This window comes from Magnolia sinica, chromosome 3 (assembly GCF_029962835.1).
Source record: "Magnolia sinica isolate HGM2019 chromosome 3, MsV1, whole genome shotgun sequence".
NCBI lineage: Eukaryota > Viridiplantae > Streptophyta > Magnoliopsida > Magnoliales > Magnoliaceae > Magnolia > Magnolia sinica.
Window position 1 is genome coordinate 122,895,324 of NC_080575.1, and position 24,033 is coordinate 122,919,356.

At 40.4% G+C, this 24,033-nt stretch overlaps 1 protein-coding gene across 9 annotated transcripts; it reads left to right on the plus strand.

Annotated features, from left to right (window-relative positions):
- Nucleotides 1–10,803: 10,803 nt before the first annotated feature.
- LOC131241082 (NAD-capped RNA hydrolase DXO1-like) lies at nt 10,804–17,359 on the plus strand. 9 transcript variants are annotated; one of them, XM_058239721.1, is made up of 4 exons: nt 10,804–11,018; nt 13,123–13,202; nt 14,522–14,601; nt 14,736–14,814. In XM_058239721.1, the coding sequence occupies exons 1-4, from the start codon at nt 10,887–10,889 to the stop codon at nt 14,744–14,746; spliced, it is 303 nt and encodes a 100-aa protein (XP_058095704.1). In that variant the 5' UTR covers nt 10,804–10,886; the 3' UTR covers nt 14,747–14,814. The 9 variants fall into 9 exon arrangements, 2 of the variants coding, with proteins under 2 accessions (XP_058095704.1, XP_058095703.1); XR_009168947.1 differs by lacking the exon at nt 14,736–14,814 and adding exons at nt 15,104–15,262; nt 16,744–17,359 and having other exon boundaries at nt 10,804–14,601; XR_009168946.1 differs by lacking the exon at nt 14,736–14,814 and adding exons at nt 15,104–15,262; nt 16,994–17,359 and having other exon boundaries at nt 10,804–14,601.
- The last annotated feature ends 6,674 nt before the right edge of the window (nt 17,360–24,033 follow it).

The window sequence follows — 24,033 nt, forward strand, 5'->3', positions numbered from 1 at the left end:
CTTCTGGAGTCTGTCCCATGCTTTAGTGTCATCAGATCGGTAAATCCATGCTTTTTAGTGTCCTTTCCCAGTCCAAGCTCATGAAGGCGCCCTGCATCACAAATTCAACTAAATTAGGCTATTAAACGGTGTCATGCTTGTAAATCCATGCAATAAATGGGTCTGATATGCAATATTTGACCCTCAACACTTAGCCAAGTGTATTACACTCTGACTATCACTGTAAGCTTGCAATCTGCTTGCTTCTTACCCAACTCTTCCATGAAACCTTGCATTCACACCATCTCCTTATACGCTTCCGCAGCCGCAAAATATTTTGCTTTTATCGTACTGATAGATACTATGTTTTGTAACTGAGAGACCCAACTGACTGCAGCATTACCTAGAGAAAAAACATAACCTATAATGCTTCTTCTGCTGTCAATATCTCATGCCAAATCTGAATCCACGTAGCCTTGTAGCTTGATTTTTGATCTACCACAACATAGTCCTACATTCTTAGTACTTACCAGGTATCTAAGGATCCACTTCACAGCTTTCCAATGTTCCTTCCCGGGGTTGTTCATGAACCTGCTAACAACTCTCATTGCTTGGGCAATGTCTGGTCTCGTGCTCACCATAACATACATGAGACTCCCTATAGCTGACGTGTATGAAACTTTAATCATGTAGTCCCGTTCCTCCTATGTCTTTGCACCTTGCTCCTTAGATAGCTTGAAGTGATTGGCTAATGGAGTGCTAACCGGCTTAACACCTCACATATTGAATCGATGAAGTACCTTAGCTATTTAATCTGCCTGTGACAAAACCAGTTTCTTGTTTTTTCTATCACGCTTTATCCTCATGCATAGGATTTTTTTTGCGGCTCTTAAATTTTTCATGACAAATTTTCTAGACAGTTGTCTTTCGAGATCAGAGATGTCCTTCATGCTTGAACCGACCACAAGCATATCATCAACATATAGAAGAAGGATGATATACGACGTATCAAACTTCTTCAAATAACAATAGTGGTCTGCATGACATCTCCTAAAATCATTTCCCGATATGAAACTGTCAAACTTCTCATACCATTGCCTCGGGGCCTACTTCAGGTCATATAGACTCTTTTGCAATCTACACACGTTATTCTCCTTTCCTGGTGCCACATATCCTGTTGGCCGATGCATATATATCTCTTCTTCAAGGTTTCCATGAAGAAAGACTGTCTTAACATTTAGCTGATCTAGATGTAAGTTCTCTATAGCCACTATACTCAAGACCATACGAATCGTAGACATTTTCACCACAGGTGAAAATATTTCATTGAAATCGATACTTGCCTTTTGTTGAAACCCTTTCACAACCATTCTAGCCTTGTACCATTTCGAACCATCGTGCTCTTCCTTCAGTCTGTAAACCCACTTGTTATGAAGAGCTTTCTTACCCTTGGGTAGAGTGACTGGCTCCCATGTAAGATTAGACTCAAGAGAGTCCATCTCATCATCCATGGCTTACTCCCACTTAACCCATGTATTCGACTGTAATGCCTCTTCAAAACACTCTAGTTCACCATTATCTATTAACAGTAGATAATGTAAGGAGGGTGAGTATCGAACTGTGGGTCTCCTCTCCCGAGTAGACCTCTTCACAACCGGTGTATGCGGCTCTGCCCCATAATGCTCCTATGCATGATCATCCTATGGCGCTATAAAACTCGTGTCCGGTAACTCTTCCAACTCTACGAATTCCTTTTTCTTAGCCTTATTTTCCTACACACTGTCCTTATGCATCACTTTTTCATTGAAGACTACGTCCTTGCTTTTGATGATTTTTCTGTTTTCTACATCCCAAAACCTGTAGTCAAAATCATGCTGCCCGTAGCCTATAAACGTGCACCTCGTGGACTTCGCATTCAGCTTATTTATGTTCTCTGCATCAATGTGAACATATGAAGTGCAACTGAATACTTTGAGATGTGTAAGGTTCACTTCTTTCCCAGTCCATATTTCTTCTGGTAGCTTACCATCCAATCGTGCTGAGAGACTTCTATTAATGAGATATGCGGCAGTATTCATAGCATCTGCCCAAAAGGTCTTGGACAATCCTGCATGTAACCTCATGCTCAAGGATAGTCCTGTTAATGCGCTCAGCCACATCATTCTGCTGTGGTGTCCCTGGAATCGTTTTCTAATGTTTGATTCTATTTGCTGCACAATACTCCTCAAATCTCTTATTATAGTACTCTCCCCCATTATCAGATCTGAGACATTTTACTGTTTTACCTGTCTCATTTTCTACCATAACTTTCACTTCTTTAATATATCAAATACATCAGATTTATGTTTTAAGAAATAGACCCACAGTTTTCTACTAGCATCATCAATAAAGAAAACAAAATGACGTGAGCCACTAAGAGATAATACCTATGCCGGTCCCCATACATCAGTGTTTACAAGCTCCAACAGATGCATCTTTGGAGCGCGTCCTGTTTTCTTGAAGCTTACCCTCTTCTGCTTGCCATACACGCAGTCCTTGCAGAATTCTAAGTCAATAAACTTCAGCCCTGGTAGCTTCCCTTTTGATAATAACACTTTCATCCATTTCTCACTCATATGTCCCAACCTCTAATGTCATAACTACTTATTCACTTCAGTTGATGCGACTGCGAGTGAACTATACAATCCTGAAATCTCGTATAAAGTACATTCCTTCTTGCCTCGAGATATCACCAAGGCACGTTTTGTGATATTTCAGGAATCACTGGTGAATGTCGTTACATAACTGGTATCGGCCAACTACCCCAATGAGATCAAGTTACGTTTCAAACTCGTTACATGTTTGACATCCTTTAATTTTAAAGTCGTTCCGTCTTTTTGATTTACATGAACGTCTCCCTTTCCAACAATACTGCACGGCTCATCATCACGTAAGTAGACTCTCCCGAAGTCACCTGATATATAATTACACAAAACTTCCTTACATGAAGTGGCATAAAACGAAGCATCCGAGTCTATAACCCAAAACTCATTTCTCGCATCAAGATATAAGATCAACGCTTCTGTGTTACTCTCCGCATCAAGACATAAAACGAAGCTTTCTTCTTGTTTCTTGAGCGCTTTACAATCACATTTCATGTGCCCCTTCTTGTCGCAATGCCAACACCCATCTTTATCTTTCGGTTCCTAGGAGTTCTTCTTCGACTTAGAACGCTTGTATTTATTGCCTCCTTTGTTCAACGATCTTCCTTTTCCTTCAACGTTTAGAGCATTCTCTGAATCCCCTGAAACTCCTGATGCCTTTCTTCTAGATTCTTCGTTGAGAATTAGACTGACCACATTATCAAATTTCAGCTTTGTCGACCCTGAGGAATTGCTCACAGCAATCACCAAACCATCCCAACTGTCTGACAAACTGGACAAGATCAATAACGCCCTGACCTCATCATAAAAAACAATGCCAACGGATTTCAACTGACTCGTGACTGTATTGAACTCGTTTAGATGTTCAGTCACACTCTCACAATCTGACATCTTCATGTTGAATAGCTGTTTCATAAGATGAACCTTTTTGGATGCTGAAGGTTTTTCATACATGGTGGTTAGGGCTTCCATTAATTCTTTTGTAATTTTCATCTTGGATATATGCAAGGCTCTTAGACAAAGAGCGTCAGATTGTTCGTAAAGCCTTCCGATCCAATAAAAATCATTCATCATCTGTCATTTTATCTGGTTTCTTCTCTTTTCCTCCTAGAGGAATATAGAGGTCATTCTGATACAAATAATCCTTCACCTGCATATTTCAGAAGGCAAAGTTTGAACCATCGAACTTCTCAATTCTAATCTTCTCTTCTTCTGTCATTGCTCCCTAATAGAACTAAACCAATAGCTTTGATACCAATTGTTGCGCAGCACGCCAACAACGCAGTGAACCAAGACCTAATCTCAAGTCTCACTCACAAACGATAAACAAGAAGAAATATAAACTAAAAAAAGAATCAAAACATTCCAAACAAACCACAAGACAAGGTATACGTGGAAAAACCCCAACAAGGGTAAAAAACCATAGATGCAAACTTTCACTATAAAGAAAAATGAAGATTACAAAGCAATATACTAACCTTTCTTTTGGAAGTACATAGAAAACTCTTTGCCCACACCTTAGAATTATTTCCTATACACTAGAAAAGTCCTAAGGACACCTATTTATAGTTTAGGCAACTTTCCTTTCGCACCCTTACGAAAACTGACTCAAATTTTCGCAGTCCGCATCAAATTTGAAAACAAAACTGCGTAACCTCGACTGGTCGAGCAGAGTGCATGACCGGTCGAGTGGACCCCTCAACCGGTCGAGCACCTCGGAACCCAAAATCTAATGCTTGCTAGACATTGAGTCGAGCCAGTCCACGACTGCTCACGACTGGTCGAGTGGGGCACTCGATCGCTCAAGCATGGGCCATGACCGGTCGAGCAACCCCCAGATGTGGCTCCACATCTCAACACATTGCTGAATCATTTTGAATTTTTATTTTTATTTTTATTTTTAGCTAAGCTTAGGCTCAAGTCACTTTAGCCCAACCTGGCCCATCCAATAATAACTTGACCTATGAACAGCTTTACATTTTATAAATGCCATTCTAATCCTTCGTTAGGCAACCATGCATTTTGAATGTAAGCCATTAATTTTATTCCCTACTAAGTTTTTTTTTTTCTTTTAAAGTTTTTGTACAGATCACTTAATTAGTGATGGATTAGAAACATTCAGTTAAGGAATAAAGATTTTATCCATTTTTGCACTTTGGCCCGCTATGCGAAGCCCATGTCTAGCTTGAGCAGAGCTTGGAGGCAGGGCCTTAAGTGTCTTGTCGGGCCCAACCTGAAATTCCTATGGAGATTCCCCATCGGTCTAGTTCCAGGACGGAAAGTCGGCATTATTTTTAGACTTTGGTGTGTGTGTGGTCATTTGACATGCTTTTGGCTACTCAACTACTAGTTGTTTGGCATGCTTTTGTCCATTGGGTGTGCATCCTTAGGCTTTCGGCCTATTTTTATGGTCACGCCGACACGTACTTGTACATTTAGGGGAGAAGAGAGCGCGGTAAAGGTTGTTAAAAAAAAAAAAAATACTATTATTGATATAGAGCGGGTTGCAGACAGTTTCATGGCCAAATGGATCAGAAATGGCCCGGTCAATGACAGAAGTGATCCGAACCGTCGGACCTTAAATTAAACGTATCTCGCAATTCAGAATGAGTTATCAGACGTAAAATATATGATTTTGGGGTAAAACGAGTTAATTTAACCACCCAACTTAGCTATGCTGGGTTGCACAAGCCAGATTTGTGAAATACCATCAGATTGACGGTCATTTCCTTTTTTTAATTCCGTTTTTACTACAAATAGTAAGTTTTAATTTGATTATAACCCGGCTTTAGGAATTGCGCCCAACGTGAAAAGTGCTTAGAATAATTAGGAGAACAGCTTGGTATAGCCAAATAGGACAGTTACTATTTTTGGCCGAAAACGTTGCGCACTAGTAGACATCACGACCATCTATAAATAGTAAGTTTACTATTTATCGGAAGTTATAAATTCTAAGAATTTTAGTTGTAGTTTGATTCTGATTTCTCTCCCATTGCTTAGTATCCCTATTTAAAGGGTTGTGAACTTGTTTATTTCATTCATCAATCAAATTACGAATTTTATAGAATTTATTTATACTTTACTTGCTTTCTGTCTCGTGGATTTGAAAAGTTTCTGTGATGAGTCCAGGGAACTTCCTTGGATTCGGAACAATTATCCCCTTGAGGAAGACGGTGCTCGACCTCATGTCCTTTCCTGCGTCAGTCATTAAGAGAATAAAAATAATAAAATTGAAAGTAAAACAAGTGTTGAATTAACATGGAAAATGAAGTCATTCCTAATAATAATAAAAAAACCCAATTTTGAGGCCTCTCTTTTGTTAAAATATTATCTAGGGGAAAAAATCACTTTTCATTGCTTAACTAAAGATGATTTAAAAATTAAAATAGAAAGCGAACTTCTTCTTCTTCTTCTTCTTTTTCTTTTTTTTAAAAACTTAATTTGTATCATAGCTCGGTGAATCCACTTAATGAGATTTTGAGCGTAATCACTAGGAAGCTCGATCATAAGTATGACTCAGTGATGACATGGGATGACTAGCGATGACATGAGCCCAGAAACTTGCCTGGGAAGGTTCTATTTCACATAAAGCATGGCACACAATCCCAACCTCCAAGCACCTGTAGCTAATTTATGAGTTACATTTTTGCTTCTTCTTCAGCTATTTAATGCATTTAATCATAATTATTTAAACGTTCACAATGTTTTAAGCATTGTTAATTTAATTATTAAATATTGAGTCGAATCAAATAAAAAGTCACTTGAGTTTTTGAATCCGCCAAACCCAACTAAACGATGGTCTGTCCGTCTGTTTGAGTGTTTGAATTTTTGAAGTATGGTCTATATTTAAATTATCTAGATTCATTGGTTTCATTGGGTATACCAGTACTCGGGGTTTAGTTTGTACAAATGGGACCAATTGGTGTATAAGGTCCACCATGGATGGGCATGGATAAGGACCTCAGTATGATGATCTTATCCTCTCGGTCTATCGCTAACCAAATAGGCATGTAATGAGAGAAACACCTCGAGTGCACTTTCAATGGAAAAAAGTTGTCTAAAATTGGTTCTAGGTAGGAGTGGTACGTTGTGTGATCTGTATTAAATTTAGTCCGAAGACTGAGTTAGACTTCAAATTTAGGCTTGGTGTCCAAGTCAGGCTAGGAAAAGTTCAGTGAAGAAAAGCCCAGCCAGTTGGCTAATAATCTAGACTATAGGTAGGGGTGGGCACGGGACGATCCGATCCGGCTAACTCGACTCGTCCGAATTGGTCTGATTTGACTCGACCGAAACCGAATGGGTGAGTCAGTTCGAACCAAGTAAGCTTCGCCCAATCTGAACTCAAACCGAGACGAGTTTGAGTTACCCAGTAACTCGACCCGACTCAAACCAAAACTCGATTCGGTTAGACTCGACTCAACCCAACTCTCTAATCCTACCCTGACCCGATCCCAACCTCTCTCTCTCCCTCCCTCATCTTCCTCGTCTTCCAAGCTAGGCAACCACCCACCACCATCACCCTCCTCCTCTCTCTCCTCTCCACTGCCTCCCTCCCCCATCTCTCTATCTGACTTGGTGCCAACTCAATCCAACTCAGTGAAGAAAAGCCTGACTATAGCATATAAGGTATGTATATTTAGTGAATATAATAATAGGAAGAACTTTGGTACTCCTGTAAGGTGTGATGCAATGGATTATATGCATGAACTTTTAAAGTGTTTAAAGTGCGGGATTGAATGCAAAATTTGTGGAGCCCATGATGATGTATATTTTATCTAGGCAGTCCATTCATTTTGGCAGTCATTTCAGGGCATAAGCCAAAAACAAAATTACAGCCTCAAGTGGACTGGGTTCGGTGTTGGTTTGCTGATTACACACACGCTTGACAACCATATACATCCACATGGAAGACAAATGTGTCATAATGTGACATATGAGATCTGAGCTTTCCATTGTATGATCTTTACGTTTTGATTTCGTGGCACAAAAGTCAGGCGACTAAACACCTCCAGGTGGTGGCCTACAACATATCAAAGTAAATGAGTGGCTATAAAAAAGAATTTAACTAGTCAAATTATTTTGTAAGATGTGGCCCATATTGACATTGGGAGTGACGTGGTGAGGTGGATCACTGTCTCAATTAAGAGATATCTACTCTGAATTCACGGTTCCTTGGGAGATAACTACTCTGAATTTAGAGAGCTTTTTGAACTACTCACAAAACTTCTTTGAATCTATGGGAGATAAAACTAAAAATAATCTCTAATAAATTTGAAATAACTTTATTAATAATAAAAAATGAAATTACAACAAAATCAAACATAAGATAGAATTTTACACTTAAAATCTGGTAAACTCATTATTTATAGACAAACTCCATTTCTACTGGACTACATGATTTTCGGCCAAAATTAGCAAGTGTACAATTTGTCCCAACTAGGTTATTCTCGTAACTTTTCTAAGCACTTTTCATGTTCGCATGACTCTTGCAACTCAAAGTATCAAAAGTTATATTTAAATTAAAAATGACTATTTATAATAAAAATAAAATTAAATAAGACTTTCAACCATTGATGTAATGAAATCTCACAAATCCAACATGAGCAACCTGTCCCAGCACGTTGGTTGGCTTAGGGCGTGTTTGGCCGGGCGGATTGGAAAGGATTGAATGGTATTAGGGTGGATTGCATCACTTTCAAGGTAATGATGGCTGTGTCAGTGGATTGGTGCAAGATCCATGGGATTGCTATATCCCGGGATTAGATCACCGAGTTTGTTTGGCCCGCCCGTCCAATCCCGGGATTGCACCTTCCAATCCATCAAACCAAACACGTCTAAGGCAAAATTGAATGGGATTAGGGTGGATTGGATGGATTTTAAGGTAATGATGGTGATGTCAGTGGATTGCTATATCCTGGGATCAGAATCCCGTGTCTGTTTGGCATGCCCGGCCAATCCCAGGATTTACCTTCCAATTCCATCCAATCCCTTCCAATCCACTGGGCCAAACAGGCCCTTAAGTAGCTTCCCCTACTCCAACATCATATACAATATGCCAAAAAACTCATCTCAGTTTAAGGATACAACTGATTTAAGGTCCTGATGGTCTAAGATCCTTTCCACCTTCGATCAGGCCTTCTCTTATTCATCGTTGCCACGAAAGTATATGCAACCCACTCTACATCACATATGAAGAGGGAAATTATCTGTTTTCAGAGAGTTGTAACCATTATTCCAAATTCTAAGTAACAGATGTCACACACGTGGTTCATATCTGTACATGTGTCCGCGTGTCTCTCTATGGATCAGCACTCGTGTTATCCTCTGACTCATCGATTTGGCAGTAGATTCCGTACCGAGCAAACTCTGTGGGACCCACCGTGGATGTTCGTGTCTTATGGACACGGTCCATCCATTTTTCCGCATCATATTAAGGGTATGAGCAGAAAATTTAACCATATCCAAAGCTCAAGTGAACCACTCTATAGGAAACAATGGCTATAATGATGTTTACCATTGAAACTTTCCTAGGGCCCACGGTGATGCTTATTTGTCATATGAAACTTACGTGGTCAACACGTGATTTTAATATGTAAAGGTTGAATTCACACTGTTTCCTGTGGTATTGTCCACTTAAGATTTGGATATGCTTCAAATTTAGACTCATGCCTTAAAATGAGCTGGTAAAACGGATGGACGGCACGGATAAAAGACATAACTCACGGTGAGCCACCTAGAGTTTACTCAGTACCCTCTAGCATATGCAGTCCGCTTTCCGTCGATTCGACGTCCTCGCTCTCCGTCCCTATTGATGGGGTTTTCCTCCTCAGGTCAGAGGAGATGAGGTGTGGTTCAGATGCCATAAACAGTGGAATCCCCGCGTTGCTCAACCAGTCCTGCAGCATACTCGACTGGTTGAGTGAACAGTACTTGACCAGTCCTGGGTCTCTCGACTTAAAGTCCAGCGAGCTCTGTGAACAGTGCTCGACCAGTCCTACAGCCTACACGACCAGTCCTGGTTACGCAGATTTGAGTCCAATTTTGTGTGGGATTCAGAATTTTGAGGCGCCTTTCGCAAGGGTGCGAAAGAGAGTTTCCTAAACTATAAATAGGAGGTCCCTTGGGTTTTTTAGGGAATGCAAGAGGGTTTTCGAAAGCTTTGTAAGGGTTTGCTAAAGGGTTTAGGGTTATCAAAGGTGTGAGAGAGATAGAGAGAAAGAGAGAGAGGAAGCTTGTGGAAGGGAGGTTATGCTCGTAGAGGTGATCTACTATATCTCAGCACTTCCACGTCCTCGTAATCGGTGAGATCTCTCCGTTTTTCTTTTATTCTCTTATTGTTTATCCACTCCTGCGTGAGTGAAGAAGGCTGTAACGTTCTACTTCATAGTGGATTGTTGATCTGAACGAGGTCTCGTGGTTTTTACCTCGTTGAGGGTTTTCCATGTAAAAATCTCTTGTGTCGTGTGGTTTGTGCTTTGATTTATTTCATTGCTTTATTATCCCATAATTCTGGTTTGTTTTGGGAGGCTAGATCCTAAGGTTTTGTGCAAGGCCCCCAACACCTATGTTTGAAACTCGTGCCCCCAGGCACCCTTAGGACTGTACACGAACCAGGCTAACCCAATTAACTCACTCGACTCGGCCCAAAAAAGCTCGACTCAGCCCGACTCAGAACTGAGTTCGGGTCGGGACGGGCCATTTTCTTCGGCCTGAAACTGGGTTCGGGCTGAGTTCGGATAAGTTCCAGTTCGGCCCGACTCGACCTAGCCCGACTCAGCTGTTTATATATATATATTATTTTTTTCCTAAATTCTTACCTTAACCATTTACAACAATCCATGCCGTCCAAATCGTGGGTTTCTTTATAGATGGAGCAAAGTACCAAAAATTTATGATAAAAGCCCTTCCCAAAAATCAAGGCCGTTCAAGTTACCTTTCAAAGCCCTTCCCATGGAGTAGATGGAGCAGAGTCAAAAAATCAAGGCCGTCCAAATCGTGGGTCCGAACTCGGCCCGAACTCGCCCGATTGCTGACTGTGGGTCAGGTTCGGGCTGGACATGTTGGCCCGATGACCGGGCCGGGCCCAGTTGAGCCCAGTTCAACTCAGTTCGGCCCGATGTACACCCCTAGGCACCCTCACTCGGATGGAAGCGGATTGGCTGTGTAACACACCAACTATTGTGAAGTGGTTCGACATTTTGTGATGGGTGTCCTTACATATCGGAAGAGCTGCATTTGGAAGTAGAAAATGCAATTCAGTGCCCAATGCCCATTCGTTTATTCTATAATATGTTTCTAATACCTCTAATTATGTGGAACATGAACAAAAAGCCCTTGGAACTTGCATGCTATAGTCGCATAGAAGGTGGAGATGTTTATTTTGATGATCACAGCTTGGTAAGTCATCCAATACCATATTTCTAGTCACTCATGCATAGCTTAACCCTACCACTAATATCTACTTCATTTCTGCTCAACTTGAGTGTTGCCATATATACAGCCGTGGGTTTCATTATGACAATTTTAAATTGGATCGTATGATATTGATAGGGTTGGTAGAGGTACTAGTTGAGTGTCTGTTTTATCTGTTATAATTGTAAGATTGCTCTCCAAATTGGTGCTTAAATTCAAGTCTACTTACGAAATTAGAGTTGCCACTAGTTCAGTTTGTGTATTTCGGTGTGCAGAGCTAGAATCCACACAAAACTCAGAAAACGGCTCTCAAATGGGACTTCAACTAGAGATCTAGGCAAGGGACATCAATTATAAGGAGAGAAGGTGTTAGGCACCTCTCCTTGTCCGTGTTCACATGGTCTCTTCTGGCAATGCACTGAAATTCGGCTTTAACAAATCAATTTGCACCCATTCATTAAGATTAACAGTGCAATTCATCAAATAAAGAAACACACAAACTGAGAAAAGAAAAGAGAGAGAGAATTGCTTCGATGTGCTATGAAATCTTCTTTCAATGACAATGCCAACGACCTCGATCTTTAGTCACCTTGCCTCTGCTTTGGAAGAGTTACTAGAACCAAGTCTCAGGCCTTTTGGGCTGAGCTATACTCAGCTACTTCCAAGCAAGACTCTTCAATAACTTGGTCATTCTTGTCCATCGTCATCTCTGCAAGTTGCTGATATTCTTTGATATCTTCTCATGAATCTTAAAAAGAAAAAGAAAAAAGAAAGAATGAAAATCCAAGACTTAGAGAATCTATGATATCAAAGGCCATTCTTCAATGCAATGAAGGGGTATTTATAAAGCTACGTCATGACATGATTGTAATTTAAGAGAATTTCATGGATATTCAGAAAGGATAAGTGAAAATATACCTAGATCAACAAGGATCATTGGATGAAAAAGGTTAGATGCCATTTGTATGAGAAAGAGAGGGAAATTCTGTTAAACAAGATTCCCTCTCCAAATTTCAAAATTTTGGGTACAAAATGGAAATTTTACTCATCCAATTCTGTTACAATGGTAAAGTGCGTAATTAAAACTTGCTTAGGGCTCAATTAACGCACCCTATAATTTGAAATTTGGAGGTAATTGAATTTCTCAAGAATTCATAGAGTTGGTGGACCATTTCAGGAAATTCTTACACGGTTCTGCAAAAAAGGGTCTCAGATGGCCAGATGGCCAATTTGTGCAAACTACCATTAACCATCCACGCATCAAATTAGAATGATTTCAGTAGCATTGAAAAGCTCATCCAACATACTACTCCATGCACCAGAAGATCAAACAATTTAATAATTAGACAAGGAAATAAATCACACTTGAAAATCAAATTTCATCACAAAATCACAAACTGCAATCCCATCAATACAACCACCTCCATTTACGGGCTCCAATATCTCATAGAATAATCAAGAGCCTACTTCACTTTCTATCCTGTATCAAAACCCACCCATAGCAAGCATATTTGAGGAAAAATTCACAAACATCCCACATTCCTTGATTTTATAAAAATCACACAAAATCACTTAAAACAGGCCAGGGTTGGTTAAAGTTTAATCACCTCTGGCCAAAGGTGGTCAAATACTGTCTCAACCAGAGATGCCAAAAAGTCTTCAATGTGGGGTGGTTAAAGTTTAACTAGCTTTAACAAGGTGCGGTTAAACTTTATCTGCCTTCTGCCCATCATTCCAAAAAAAAAAAAGGGTTAGACTTTTGAGGGCCCAGTCCCCACACGATCTGAGTCATAGCCCTAAACTCGAGAGCCACTTGAGTCTGATCAAATTTTAGATTAAATCTGAACCATTGATCTTAATCAAACTATCAAATCTGGGCCATTCGAGTGTGGGGTGTCTATGATGATATTGAAATATTTGTGTTTGCCCCTAAAAAGTTCTTTTTTTCTTGTCTTTCTCATGCAGTGCTTGATGCCTCTTCTAGGTTAGATTCATGGTTTTCTTGCACTTGTTTTCTCAACTGTAGGATTCTATGGAAATGCTTGATTCCCCTAATCTGGTTTTCCTTTTATTATGTTTGTGGTAGTAGAGACTTTTTAGGCGCCATGTTGGTGACTATGTCGGTGCTGATCTAAATGAAGGTTTCAAATCATTTGTTGAGAAAAAAAGGTAGGATTTATTTTTTAAAACTTGTATCTATGTTTAGCTAATGTCTCCGTATACATGGCATACTATTTTAAAATGATTCTAAAAAAGATGCATTGATTTATTATTTTCTTAAATAGATTGTTAATTCCTATTATTTGGTGTGATTTGTTATTGTCTTCGTGATAGTGCTGGGATAATATTTTATTATGGCTATATCATTAAAGAATGGAATTCGATACTAACTCTATTTAAGAAATGCAACCAATCCATCCCGTACCTCTACCTTGATTTTGTGATTTGGACCAATTTGCTGAACTTTATCTTTGCTATACTCGACTATCATCGATGTCAATAATGAGTTTGCCAAGAATGCTCCATTTCACCCAAAAAAAAAAGAAAAAGAAAAACAGAGAGAAGAAAAAAAGAGAGGAATTGATCTCAATAATCCAATCTCTGGCCTCATAGTTTCTACCAGGCCATTTTCTAAGCCATAAATGGTATGGTGAGGATTGTCTGATCAAGATGAATCTATGAAATCATAAGCAATCCAAGTGAGGACCACCAAATTTTAGGTCCATATTGATTACAGAATCTATCTGCTGCAAATGTTCTTAATCTTCCATTTTGTAGGCCGTTGGTCAGATGGTTATAATAATCCTATTGGTGTCTTTTTGAAGTGTGGTCCAAGTTGATTGATTGGACCACTGATGAAACTGCATAAAACCGTAAACAGGCAAAAAAAAAATAAAATAAAAATTAAAAATTAAAAAAAAAAATGAAGAAGAAGAAGAAGAAAAGAAACATATGCCTTGGCTGCATGAGGTTTAAGCCTCTCATAATTTAGCTGTACAAAAGGCCTCAAGACTAATTTCTTTCTTGCCTTGTGAAGCCTGCCACGCTTAAAATAAGAACTGCCCCATTTAACCCCTGCCCAAATGGCACCCTAGAAATACAATATCCATAACTTGAAGCACATCAGAATTATTCAAGCACTGCTGAAAGCCTGAAACACAGCGCCGAAAGATGAATTAAGTTCTTTTTTCTGGATAACCCATGTTGGCTTGTTGTCTGATGAGCAGTTTTTAAGAAAATGGAATGCCCTTTCACATGGATTGTTGGTACAGTAAAAATACAAAATAAATAAATAAATAAATAAAAACAGCAGTGTGTATCTTTCTGTTTACCTATTACCATTTTGTTACTCGCCTCCGATGTCTTTATCTTTTCCATAGTTAATTGGTTTTACTACATTAGTAGAAAGTAGACACTTTATTCCTTGTGAGCTCTGTGCAAGAGTGGTGACTTATGTAGGCAACTTCTCATTCTTCTCTGGAAATCAGACTTAGGTTGTCAGGGTTTTGGCAATCTTCTTGCTTGCATAAGAAACAAAAATATTCCACTGCAGAATATTCATTTTTTGGTGATTGGCCTATACCTTTGGTGGATCTGTATGTGAACTTTCCTTCTCTTCGCATTAAATTCCTGAGGTCTTAAGACAGACCTTTCTTAACTTTGATTCTGTTCTGATGTTTTGTTTTTGTTTTTTTTCTACAGACTTTCCATAACAACCTTAAAAAGATAACGACATCAAATGCATTACATTCTTTATGAAGTAAAATTAGCGTCATACTGCATGACTGTTAATAGTTTCTATATATATATATATATATATATATATATATATATATATATATATATATATATATATATATATATTAATGGCCAGAAATTTCTGTTGTTTTAATATTGTATTTTTCGACTGCTTATCATGTTTGGAGTTTCCAGTTTCTTCAAGGAGTCTCCTCATATAGTTATCATGTTGTCAATGGTTAAAATTATTGAAAGAATCTTTTGCTGCTGAACGTTTCAACAGCTAATCTAAAGCTAAACTACTGCCCAACCAACGGGAGATGTTATTGCAGTCATCCATATTCAATCGACAAACTGAGATGCATGCCTCACAAATACTGATGCTACATGTGTCTGGGATCCAGGCCTTTCATCAAGCATGGCACATGATGAACATTCCATGTCCAGAAAATGAAGCTGATCCAACCAACCATCACACTGGTGCTATCATGGTGAACATTCCTTATCCATTGCTTTCTCCATTCCAGCCTGATGAGTGGATTGCCTGCATATTTTGGCCGAGTCAAAGCTGTTGACAATATATCCTGGCTTTCTGTGGCCACGGTGTTCTGGCTTAGAAGTCTGCTCCTTTCATCAGGCTTGCCTTCTTTGTTCAACACACGGCTATAAAACAACTCAGGTGGGCCACCCGCCGAGGAGTTTAAAATCAGGCCAAAAACCTGTAAGATAATCCTGTGTGGGCTTCCTGAGTTTGGATCAACCTGATTTTTGAAATGTCTTTTCACCCTGGTGAGGTGCACCAGATAAATGGGTTGCATGGAATTTCATGGGTGGGCTCGCCCAGCCCACCCGTTTCTCCTAGTGTTGTGGCCTGCCTGAGTTGTGGATTGGGCTGAGTTTTAGTCCCTGGGCCTAACATCCAGGGACACAGCTGATGGACGGAGTGGATGTCACACACATAATATGGCGGGCTCTGTTGAGCTCGGTGTTGTAGACTAGTCCAATCCATGGACAAACGACTGACAGGCATTGAAAGGAGAAACTTTACCCTCTGTATAGTATAGATGTATCATGAACCGAACATTAAACATATTCGATTATCTGAGTATCAGATTGTGGGACAGTTATTAGACGGTTGAAAATGAAAAAATAAAATCCAATGGTGCTATTTCCACAAACCAGTGTCCACCAATTACAGGGTAGGATCTTTTAAATCACAGCATTATTTGAATTTATGTTTTATTAATGAAAACTATTTATAGAAGTAAGTGGAATAGCCGAATACATACAAACACCAAGCTCACAGAAGACCATTCATTAGTCGAAGCCTTTATCAGGTAGTTGAAGCTGTGCCCCTTATCCCAGTACTTCACCATAGTTACTGCCCATTTCCTCATGCTCTCGTCTATCGGTGATGCATTTCCTTGGTTGTCATCTCGGAATTTCCTTAGCAGGTGAATGAGAAATGGTAGAAATATGGTCGTCCACATTTCACTGGTATCTTTAAAGAGACCCCAGAAGTTGTTGGGGTTCAGCCTCTGAATCATAAAAGTAAAAAATAATTTAAAAATTCAATGTTCATGGGAATTCGTTTTTCGATTTTCGTAACATCCAAACATAATTTCAGCTCCTCATTAATGGAATCTAGAGCCAGAGGGCACAGCCGAATGATATGTGATCAGATGGTTAGTAATGGCCCAAGAAGAAGTCACACCAGGTATTTATGGCCTACCTCTGACCAGATGAGGATCCGACCACCAAAATGCTGCTTAGGCAGGTCCCACCATTTAAGAGCCCTAGTCCCATAACCAAGATGGTGCTTCATCATGCTTGCTACACCATACATGTGCAAAATTGTGGACAGTTAAATTGAATAACAGTCCATATCAAACACACAAGTGTGGCCCACAATCTGAGAGGAGCCACAGGAATACACATGGGGGCCACTTGATGAACAGCTCTGATCCTACAGGTACTCTGTGGTGTCAGATTTAGCCTTTGCCATTTCTCACATGGGTGTGTTCTTAGCGACGGCTTAGAAGCCAGTTTCCTCCGAATCTGCAATTTGGCCCAGCATCAGCAAAGTCATTGCAGAATTTAGTGAGGAAGACTCGGATGTATGGGATCTCAAGGAAAGCTGATGCGATCTTTCTGCTTCTGAAGGTCTCTGGATATTCTTCTCTGTTTGTGATCATCTTGATGTTTCTTGTGTCGAAATGCAGCACCTTCTTCAAGTATTTCATGGTGAACAAGTCACCATCCTGACTAGCGATTCGGCCTGCTTCAGACACTATTATCTCAGTCACCATTGGTGCAAGCCATCGGGTGGATAGCTGTGTAGCTCAACGTTGAGAATAGCACGACGAACAGTCATACCACGAAGAACACTAGAGAGAAGTTGCTCCGGAGCCTTTTTCCTGGTAAGGAAATGTAGAGCGTTATGAGTCGAAAAATATTGAGTACAGTGAGACAGACCGTCCATCTCATGGGCTCCACCTTGGTTTGGCCATGGCCCAAAAATTGCACTGACAGAAAAACTAATAATCAATGCAGTGACAATGACCAACATATAAAATGTTAATGGTCCATTTATCAAACGGTTTGGGAATATTTGATTGGTGCATTTATCAGGTGGCAAAGTTCTAAAAATGGGCCCATGTCATTGACATTTAAGATCCAAAAACACATTTCCTTGTCGTGTGCCGCCCCTCGCAGTTCTTGGGGCCACACCAATGATTAAAGATCTTCTGATTCTGATTGGTAGGACGTAAATTTCTGTATCAGGGAGCCATTCAACAAAAAGCTCTGTGGAGCCCACCTTGATGTTCGTGTGAAATCTGCACCATCCATCATTAATGCCCGCTCATGTTAGGACATGAGCAGGGCAATCATGCCAATCCAAAACTCAAGTGGGCCAAACCACAGGGAAAAGCTGGGATGGGGACACCCAGCATTGAACAGTTCCTGAGGTCCACATGATGTTTATAAGTAATCGAAACAATTAATAAGGTATCCCATCAGGAGTAAGGAAAAAAAAAAATCCGAAAAAAATTAAAAAACAAGAACAGCCTAATCCAAAACTTGAATAGGCTACAAAATGGTTTTGAATGGCAGGCATCCCCATCACCACTTTTCCCTCTGGCGTGGCCCACTTGGGCTTCTCATCGGCCTTATTTTGGGCTCATGTCTTACGTGAGCGGGCTCACATGATGCCCGGAGTGGTGACGAACATTACGGTGGGATCGACAGCTTTTTGTTGCACGAGCTCTCTACATCAAAACAGCGGTCCTGATTGGGTGTGGACCACACATAGGGACCAACACATGGAGCCAATCAAGAGAAGGTGCACCGTCCATCTAGGGGTGAGTTGGTGGGCCTCACACTGTCCATACGTTGGTCTGGCCTCACCCAACACAGTGCGGCCCTGACCGTTGGTCCGACCTTGATGTATGTGTAATATATCCATGCTGTCCATCCGTTTTTCCCAATCATTTTAGGGAATGAGATAAAAAATGAAGCAGATCCAAATCTCAAGTGGACTACATTACATGTAAAAGTTGTGATTGACCATTAAAAATTCCTTGTGGGCCCCAAAAGTTTTGGATCAAGATGATATTTGTTTCTTCTCTTCATCCATGTATTTGTGACATTATTAACAAGTTGGATGGCAAATAGACCTTACTGTGGTCCCTAGGAACTTTTCTCTTTAATGCTGGACATGCAATCACCACTGTTTCCTATAGTGTGGTCCACCAGAGACTTATATCTGCTTCATTTTTTGGATCATGCCGAACTGGAAAAGTGGTAGACGGTGTGGATATACTACATATTCATCAAGGTGGGCCCCAAAGTCAGGGCAGCACCATGTTGGTTTAGGCCGGTGCCGAACATGCTCCACTCCCCCATTTCTAATGGCTAGTTTGAAGGGCGTGCTATGCATACGTAGCGTGTGCAAATAAGAGACTGGAGAAGGTGAACCAAGGCATGGTCCGTCTCGAAAGTCCTGGTCCCTTAGATATTCCAAGAACCACATGCGTAGCCCCCGCGCTGGTCACGGACCACATTGCCTTGGTTAAGGGCTTCATGAACATCCATGCCTTCTGAGAGTTCTCTGCCTTCACGTCCACCAAAGCATTGACAGCCCTGATTCCTCCTATGGCTGTGTGAACTCAACATATGGAGATCGGTTGGTGAGGATCGGTGTAACCGATGCCTGAGTCAAGAGTCTTCCATACAATCCATTCTTTCCCTTCGATGAAATAACCCAAGATTCTGATTCTTTGAGGTTCCGAATATTCAGCTGCTGAGAGAGACCTCTCTCACCCGTGACTCTTGACTTGAAGACATTATTGATGAAACCCAAGTCTTCTCTTGACTTTATCAGAGGACGGCACGAGTCATGAGAACTTACTACTCGGCCATTGCTATCGTACACGTGGCACACCCGACCATCGATCTAGACTGGATCCATTTATTGTGGCACGACCCTGACCCTGATGCCATTGCAAAAAATTGCACTGGTTGGAAGATGTAGGCGTCCAATCAAAGATCTTTCTTTTACCCATGACAACATTTTTTCACCTATTGCTCATCCAAGGTGGGGCTATTCAGATGGACGGTCTGGATCGTCTGATCTAGGGGTATTGTATTCAATAGTATGCTTTCAATCATGTTTCATATTTGATACCGTTGATCAGTTCGTTCATAGACGGTTGTAATTTAAAATGGGCCAATTTATTTTTATTTTCTGTTGTGGGGATTGATCAAGTAAGGCCCACTTCCCATTACCATCCATTATGGTCAGTGATGAGATTCACATATATCAAACTTTCCCAATGGGTTTATATCATGGATTGAAGACTCCGTGACTCTGATTGACTCGTTTAGTCCTTAATTGAGTCACGACCCGGGGCGAGTAGGGGTTGACGCCTCTGCGTTGGGCTTATTTTCGATCTGGACTCGTGGTACTGAACCGGATCAGACTCAGCTGAGTCCGAGTCAACTCGTCCGAGTAGCATTCGTGTTAGATGAGTTAGAAATCCTCGGTTTCTAGAGTCAGGATCGGAAGGGAAAGGTAAATCATCCAGTGTTTGGAGATGGGAGTCATCATCTTGAGATAAACCTGATTGACAAGATCATCATACGTGCCGTTGAAGGGCACGATCTCTGTAGACTACTCAAGAAAGCAAATCTAACGTATTTGCACACGAACCAAAGTGACACGCACGTGTAGGATCCATCCCCAGTTGATGAGTGGAACCGCTTTCTTTTTGGGCCGAACCTGTGGTGATCCAAGTGCTTGAAATGCTGTCCACCTTAAACGCCATTATGGCATTCATCTTTTCAAACTTCCAACCTCACGCAATCTTAATTTTTGAATTGTGTAACATAAGTGGGGTAGGGCCACCTGTTTAACGGCTCGGATTTTTCACAGACTTTCTATATTGGCAAGGGCCTCAAAGTTTACATATATTGGACGGTTCCCCACTGTTGCATTTTGTTTTGCGACTCAAGATGGCCGGCCGCATGAGACCCATATATACTGATGGGCAGATAATCAGAACTGTCCATTTTCTGCCCGTTGACCGAGTGCCTTTAGTATGGTACAGAGAAGGTCATAATTCGGTTTGACCAGTTTTCCATTGGTTTGATCAAACTAGTGATGAATTCTTGGATCGTAAGCATCCACTTTTACACATTTTTCGGTTCGACCAGATGGGTGTGAGTCGGCTCTGGTAGTCCAATTGACAGAACACGCATAAATTTTAACTGCGGGTTTTATTTCTAATCTTACACCGGAGTATATATATACTTTTAAAAAAATAAAAATAAAAATTTATTGCAATTAGGGTTAAGTGGCAGGAGATTAGCATAATATTCTAAGAGTTTTGAAAGGGAAGCTAGAGTTTCTATTATAAGTTATTCCTAAATTTAAAAATGATTATAGTGAATTAATCGTCACTTTGTGCTGTAAAATTTTTTTTTCCACGTAAGTTTTTCATGTAAAAATTAATACATTCATTGTGTTTGTTTGGATTTTTTTCATTTTCAATTGTTTGTTTGAATTGATACGAGGTTGCGCCTACGCCCACCTTTGTCCTTATTGTATGTAGTCAAATAATTGTGCATGAGAATTGGATGGATCCAAGCTATGAGATTAAAAATAATAAAGATAAATAAAAAGCCAATCATGCTGAAAGCAGGATCATTGCCATTGGTTTTGAGGAAGTGAATATTAGCCATCAAATATTCTTTTCAACAGTCCGCCTTCAGCTTTACAGTTCAACGGTCAGAATCATCATTAAAGGACCGTTTATTTCGACCCGCTTAGGACGGAGCTCTGGAACATAGACTCTTTGAATCATTTACCATCTCTTCATTTGGACCCAATGGAGTGATATGCTGCTGATCGTGAGTCCTTATTACAATTCCACATGCGTTTGGGAGCCCTGCCTATCCACATGCAGGCGCATGTGACACGTATGATATTCGATCTTTTAATCAGATGTAATAGGCTGTTTGGATTATCTGGCATAAGAAAAGAGGCGCCCATTTGGCACCGCAATGTGCCATGGAATAACAAAACAAATGAATGGCTAGAATTTTTAACCATGAATTTAATTTGTGGCCCATCTGAGAGTGACATTGTCTGAGTTCTTAAGCAGATGATTTGGGTCTTATTTCCTAACTCATGGAAAGGTCTGATCTCGCTCAAGTATTTCATATTTACATGTGTGCCCGTCTGAATGTTTAAAGCTCTATGCACATGGAATTAGCAAACCTTCTAATATAAATAACGAACTCTAGGGCCTGTTTGGCTGGACGGATCCCATGGGTTTAGGAGGGATGGGATGGATTTTAAGGTAATGATGGTGGTGTCAGTGGATTGGTTTAAGATCCATGGGATTGCTATATGCCGGGACAAGTTCACGGAGTCTGTTTGGCACGCCGGGCATATCCTGAGATTTTACCTTCCAATCCCTTCCCAGCCATCCAACCAAACACCCCCAGGCACGATTGAATGAAATTAGCAGGGATGGGATCAATTTTAAGGTAATGATGGTGATGTCAGTGGATCGGTTTAAGATCCATGGGTTTGCTATATCTCGGGACAAGTTCATCGGTTCTGTTTGGGATGTTTGGCATATCCTGGGATTTTACCATCCCATCCCTCCTAATCCCTCTTAATCTGCCCGGCCAAACAAGCCCCTAGGGATTCCCGTGGAATAATGAAAATGCTTATACATAATAAATAATTCAAAACCAACCCTAAATAATATATATGTTTTGCTCCTCCGTTGCATGCATTAATCGCCCTGGTGAGGAGTCTCTCGTTGTAATACTATTTTAGTAGAGGGCAACTAACCACTTGATCTAAAAGCTTGAGTTGATAGACACCAGCGAATCAGTCCCTTTATTTAATAGCTCAAGTCCCACATCCTATGAGTTAGGTCTTCGTCTAAGCTCTTTGTGCGCCCCACATCACATCGGTTCACCTCACATGAGTCACTTTAATTGCATCACACGGGCCTCACACCTAGGGCTGAAAGTCGGGCGGGTTGGGTCGGGTTGGTGCTCAACCCTTGTCCAACCCAAGGTTCCTATACCACAACCCTAACCCAATCCAACCCAACCTCGGGTTGGGAATTCTCAACCCAAGCCCAACCAAAGCGGGCTTGGTCGGATGGATACATGCTAATATTTTTGTTTTTATATTAGTTTATTATATTTCAATATACGTCTTATTTTTTACATCTATAATTTTATTAATTATATATGTAGTTATTTATTGTAAATAACTTCATTTTATTCTAAACAAACAAGCTAAAATATATGACTACTCATTTAAAAGTCGCGTTGTGTAGCACACAATCTATTTGAGAGAGAGAAATTTGGCATATTTTGTTAGCTTGAGTCATCAGAAATGGCGTAGACCAATGAGATCTGACGACACTGGAATTTCCTATGCCTTCAACACAAACAATTCGCACCGAATCATAATTTATAACTTATAAATTGATCGGGTTCGGGTTGGGTTGGACAACCAGAGGCCTCAACCCAAGATTGACCCAACCTTTATCGGGTTAGTGTTTATATAGCCCAAGCTCGAGACCAAACCTAATACATCCTGCTCGAGCCCAACCCAATGTCGGGTCGGTCGAGTTGAACCCACTTGACTTTCAGCCCTACTCACACATGCCTCACATGACCCATAGGTTTCACATGGGCACCCACCTCAAGTGTGCCTTTCCATTCCACAGGCAACCTCCATTTATACCCGGTGTAAAAATGCCCCTGTATTGTTGTATTTGATGTCTTAAATCTAATAAGATTTTGCGCAGATTTTTTGCGTAACTGCGAAAGTGTGGGATTTGTTTCCGATTTCGTTTATGATTCTTTTCGATTTTGTTTGTGATTCTTTCTAAAACTATATATATGGGTGTAAACGAGATTAAAAGATATTATTCCAAGGAAATTTTAAAGCATTCTAGGGTTTCTAAAAAGGTTATAGGGTTTGAAGGGGTGGAGAAAAGGAGAGGTTTGAGAATTGCTCAAGCCGGGTAAGTCCTCTATCTTTATAATCTGTGCTTTCATAGTGAAATTTTCTGTCGCTTTGTGCCGTGGTTTTTTCCCGCAAGGGATTTTCACGTTAAATCTTTATGTTATCTTGTGATTGCTTGGTGCTCTTGGATTGCTATCCTAGATCCATCTCTGTGTGATTCCACAGACCAAATCCCAACAAGTGGTATCAGAGCTATTGTTGGGGCACAGATCTGGATCTGCAGGATTAACATCAATGGGAAACGCCAAGTTTGATATTGAGAAGTACTCATGCAAAAATAATTTTGAGTTATGGAAGATTAAGATGATTAGTCTATTAACTAAGTAAGGCAAAGCTAAGGCTCTTGAGGAGCGAAAATCGACTATGAAATATGAAGAATGGGATACTCTTGATAGTAATGCTAGTCCCCATCCATTTGTCTCACAGATGAGGTTCTCTATAATGTTTTGAGGGAGAAAACTGCGGCTAGTTTATGGGCGAAGTTAGAAGATATCTATATGAAAAAATTCTCTGAAAATCGCCTACGCTTGAAGCTACAATGATATAACTTCAAGATGATAGATGGTGGAGATCTGGAGACCAACATCAACAACTTTAACAAATTGGTTTGCAAACTGCTGGATATGGAGAAAGTAATTAAAGATGAGGAGCAAGTATCTATGTTGTTAAATTCTCTTCTGGCATCGTATAAGTCATTCA

Excerpts from the sequence above, each read along its gene's own strand:
- LOC131241082 (XM_058239720.1), top strand. The coding sequence starts at position 10,887 with ATGCCCATTCGTTTATTCTATAATATGTTTCTAATACCTCTAATTATG. Across the intron at positions 11,019-13,122 it reads ATTTTGATGATCACAGCTTG|AGACTTTTTAGGCGCCATGT; the intron begins GTAAGTCATCCA and ends TTGTGGTAGTAG. Across the intron at positions 13,203-14,521 it reads TCATTTGTTGAGAAAAAAAG|ACTTAGGTTGTCAGGGTTTT; the intron begins GTAGGATTTATT and ends TCTGGAAATCAG.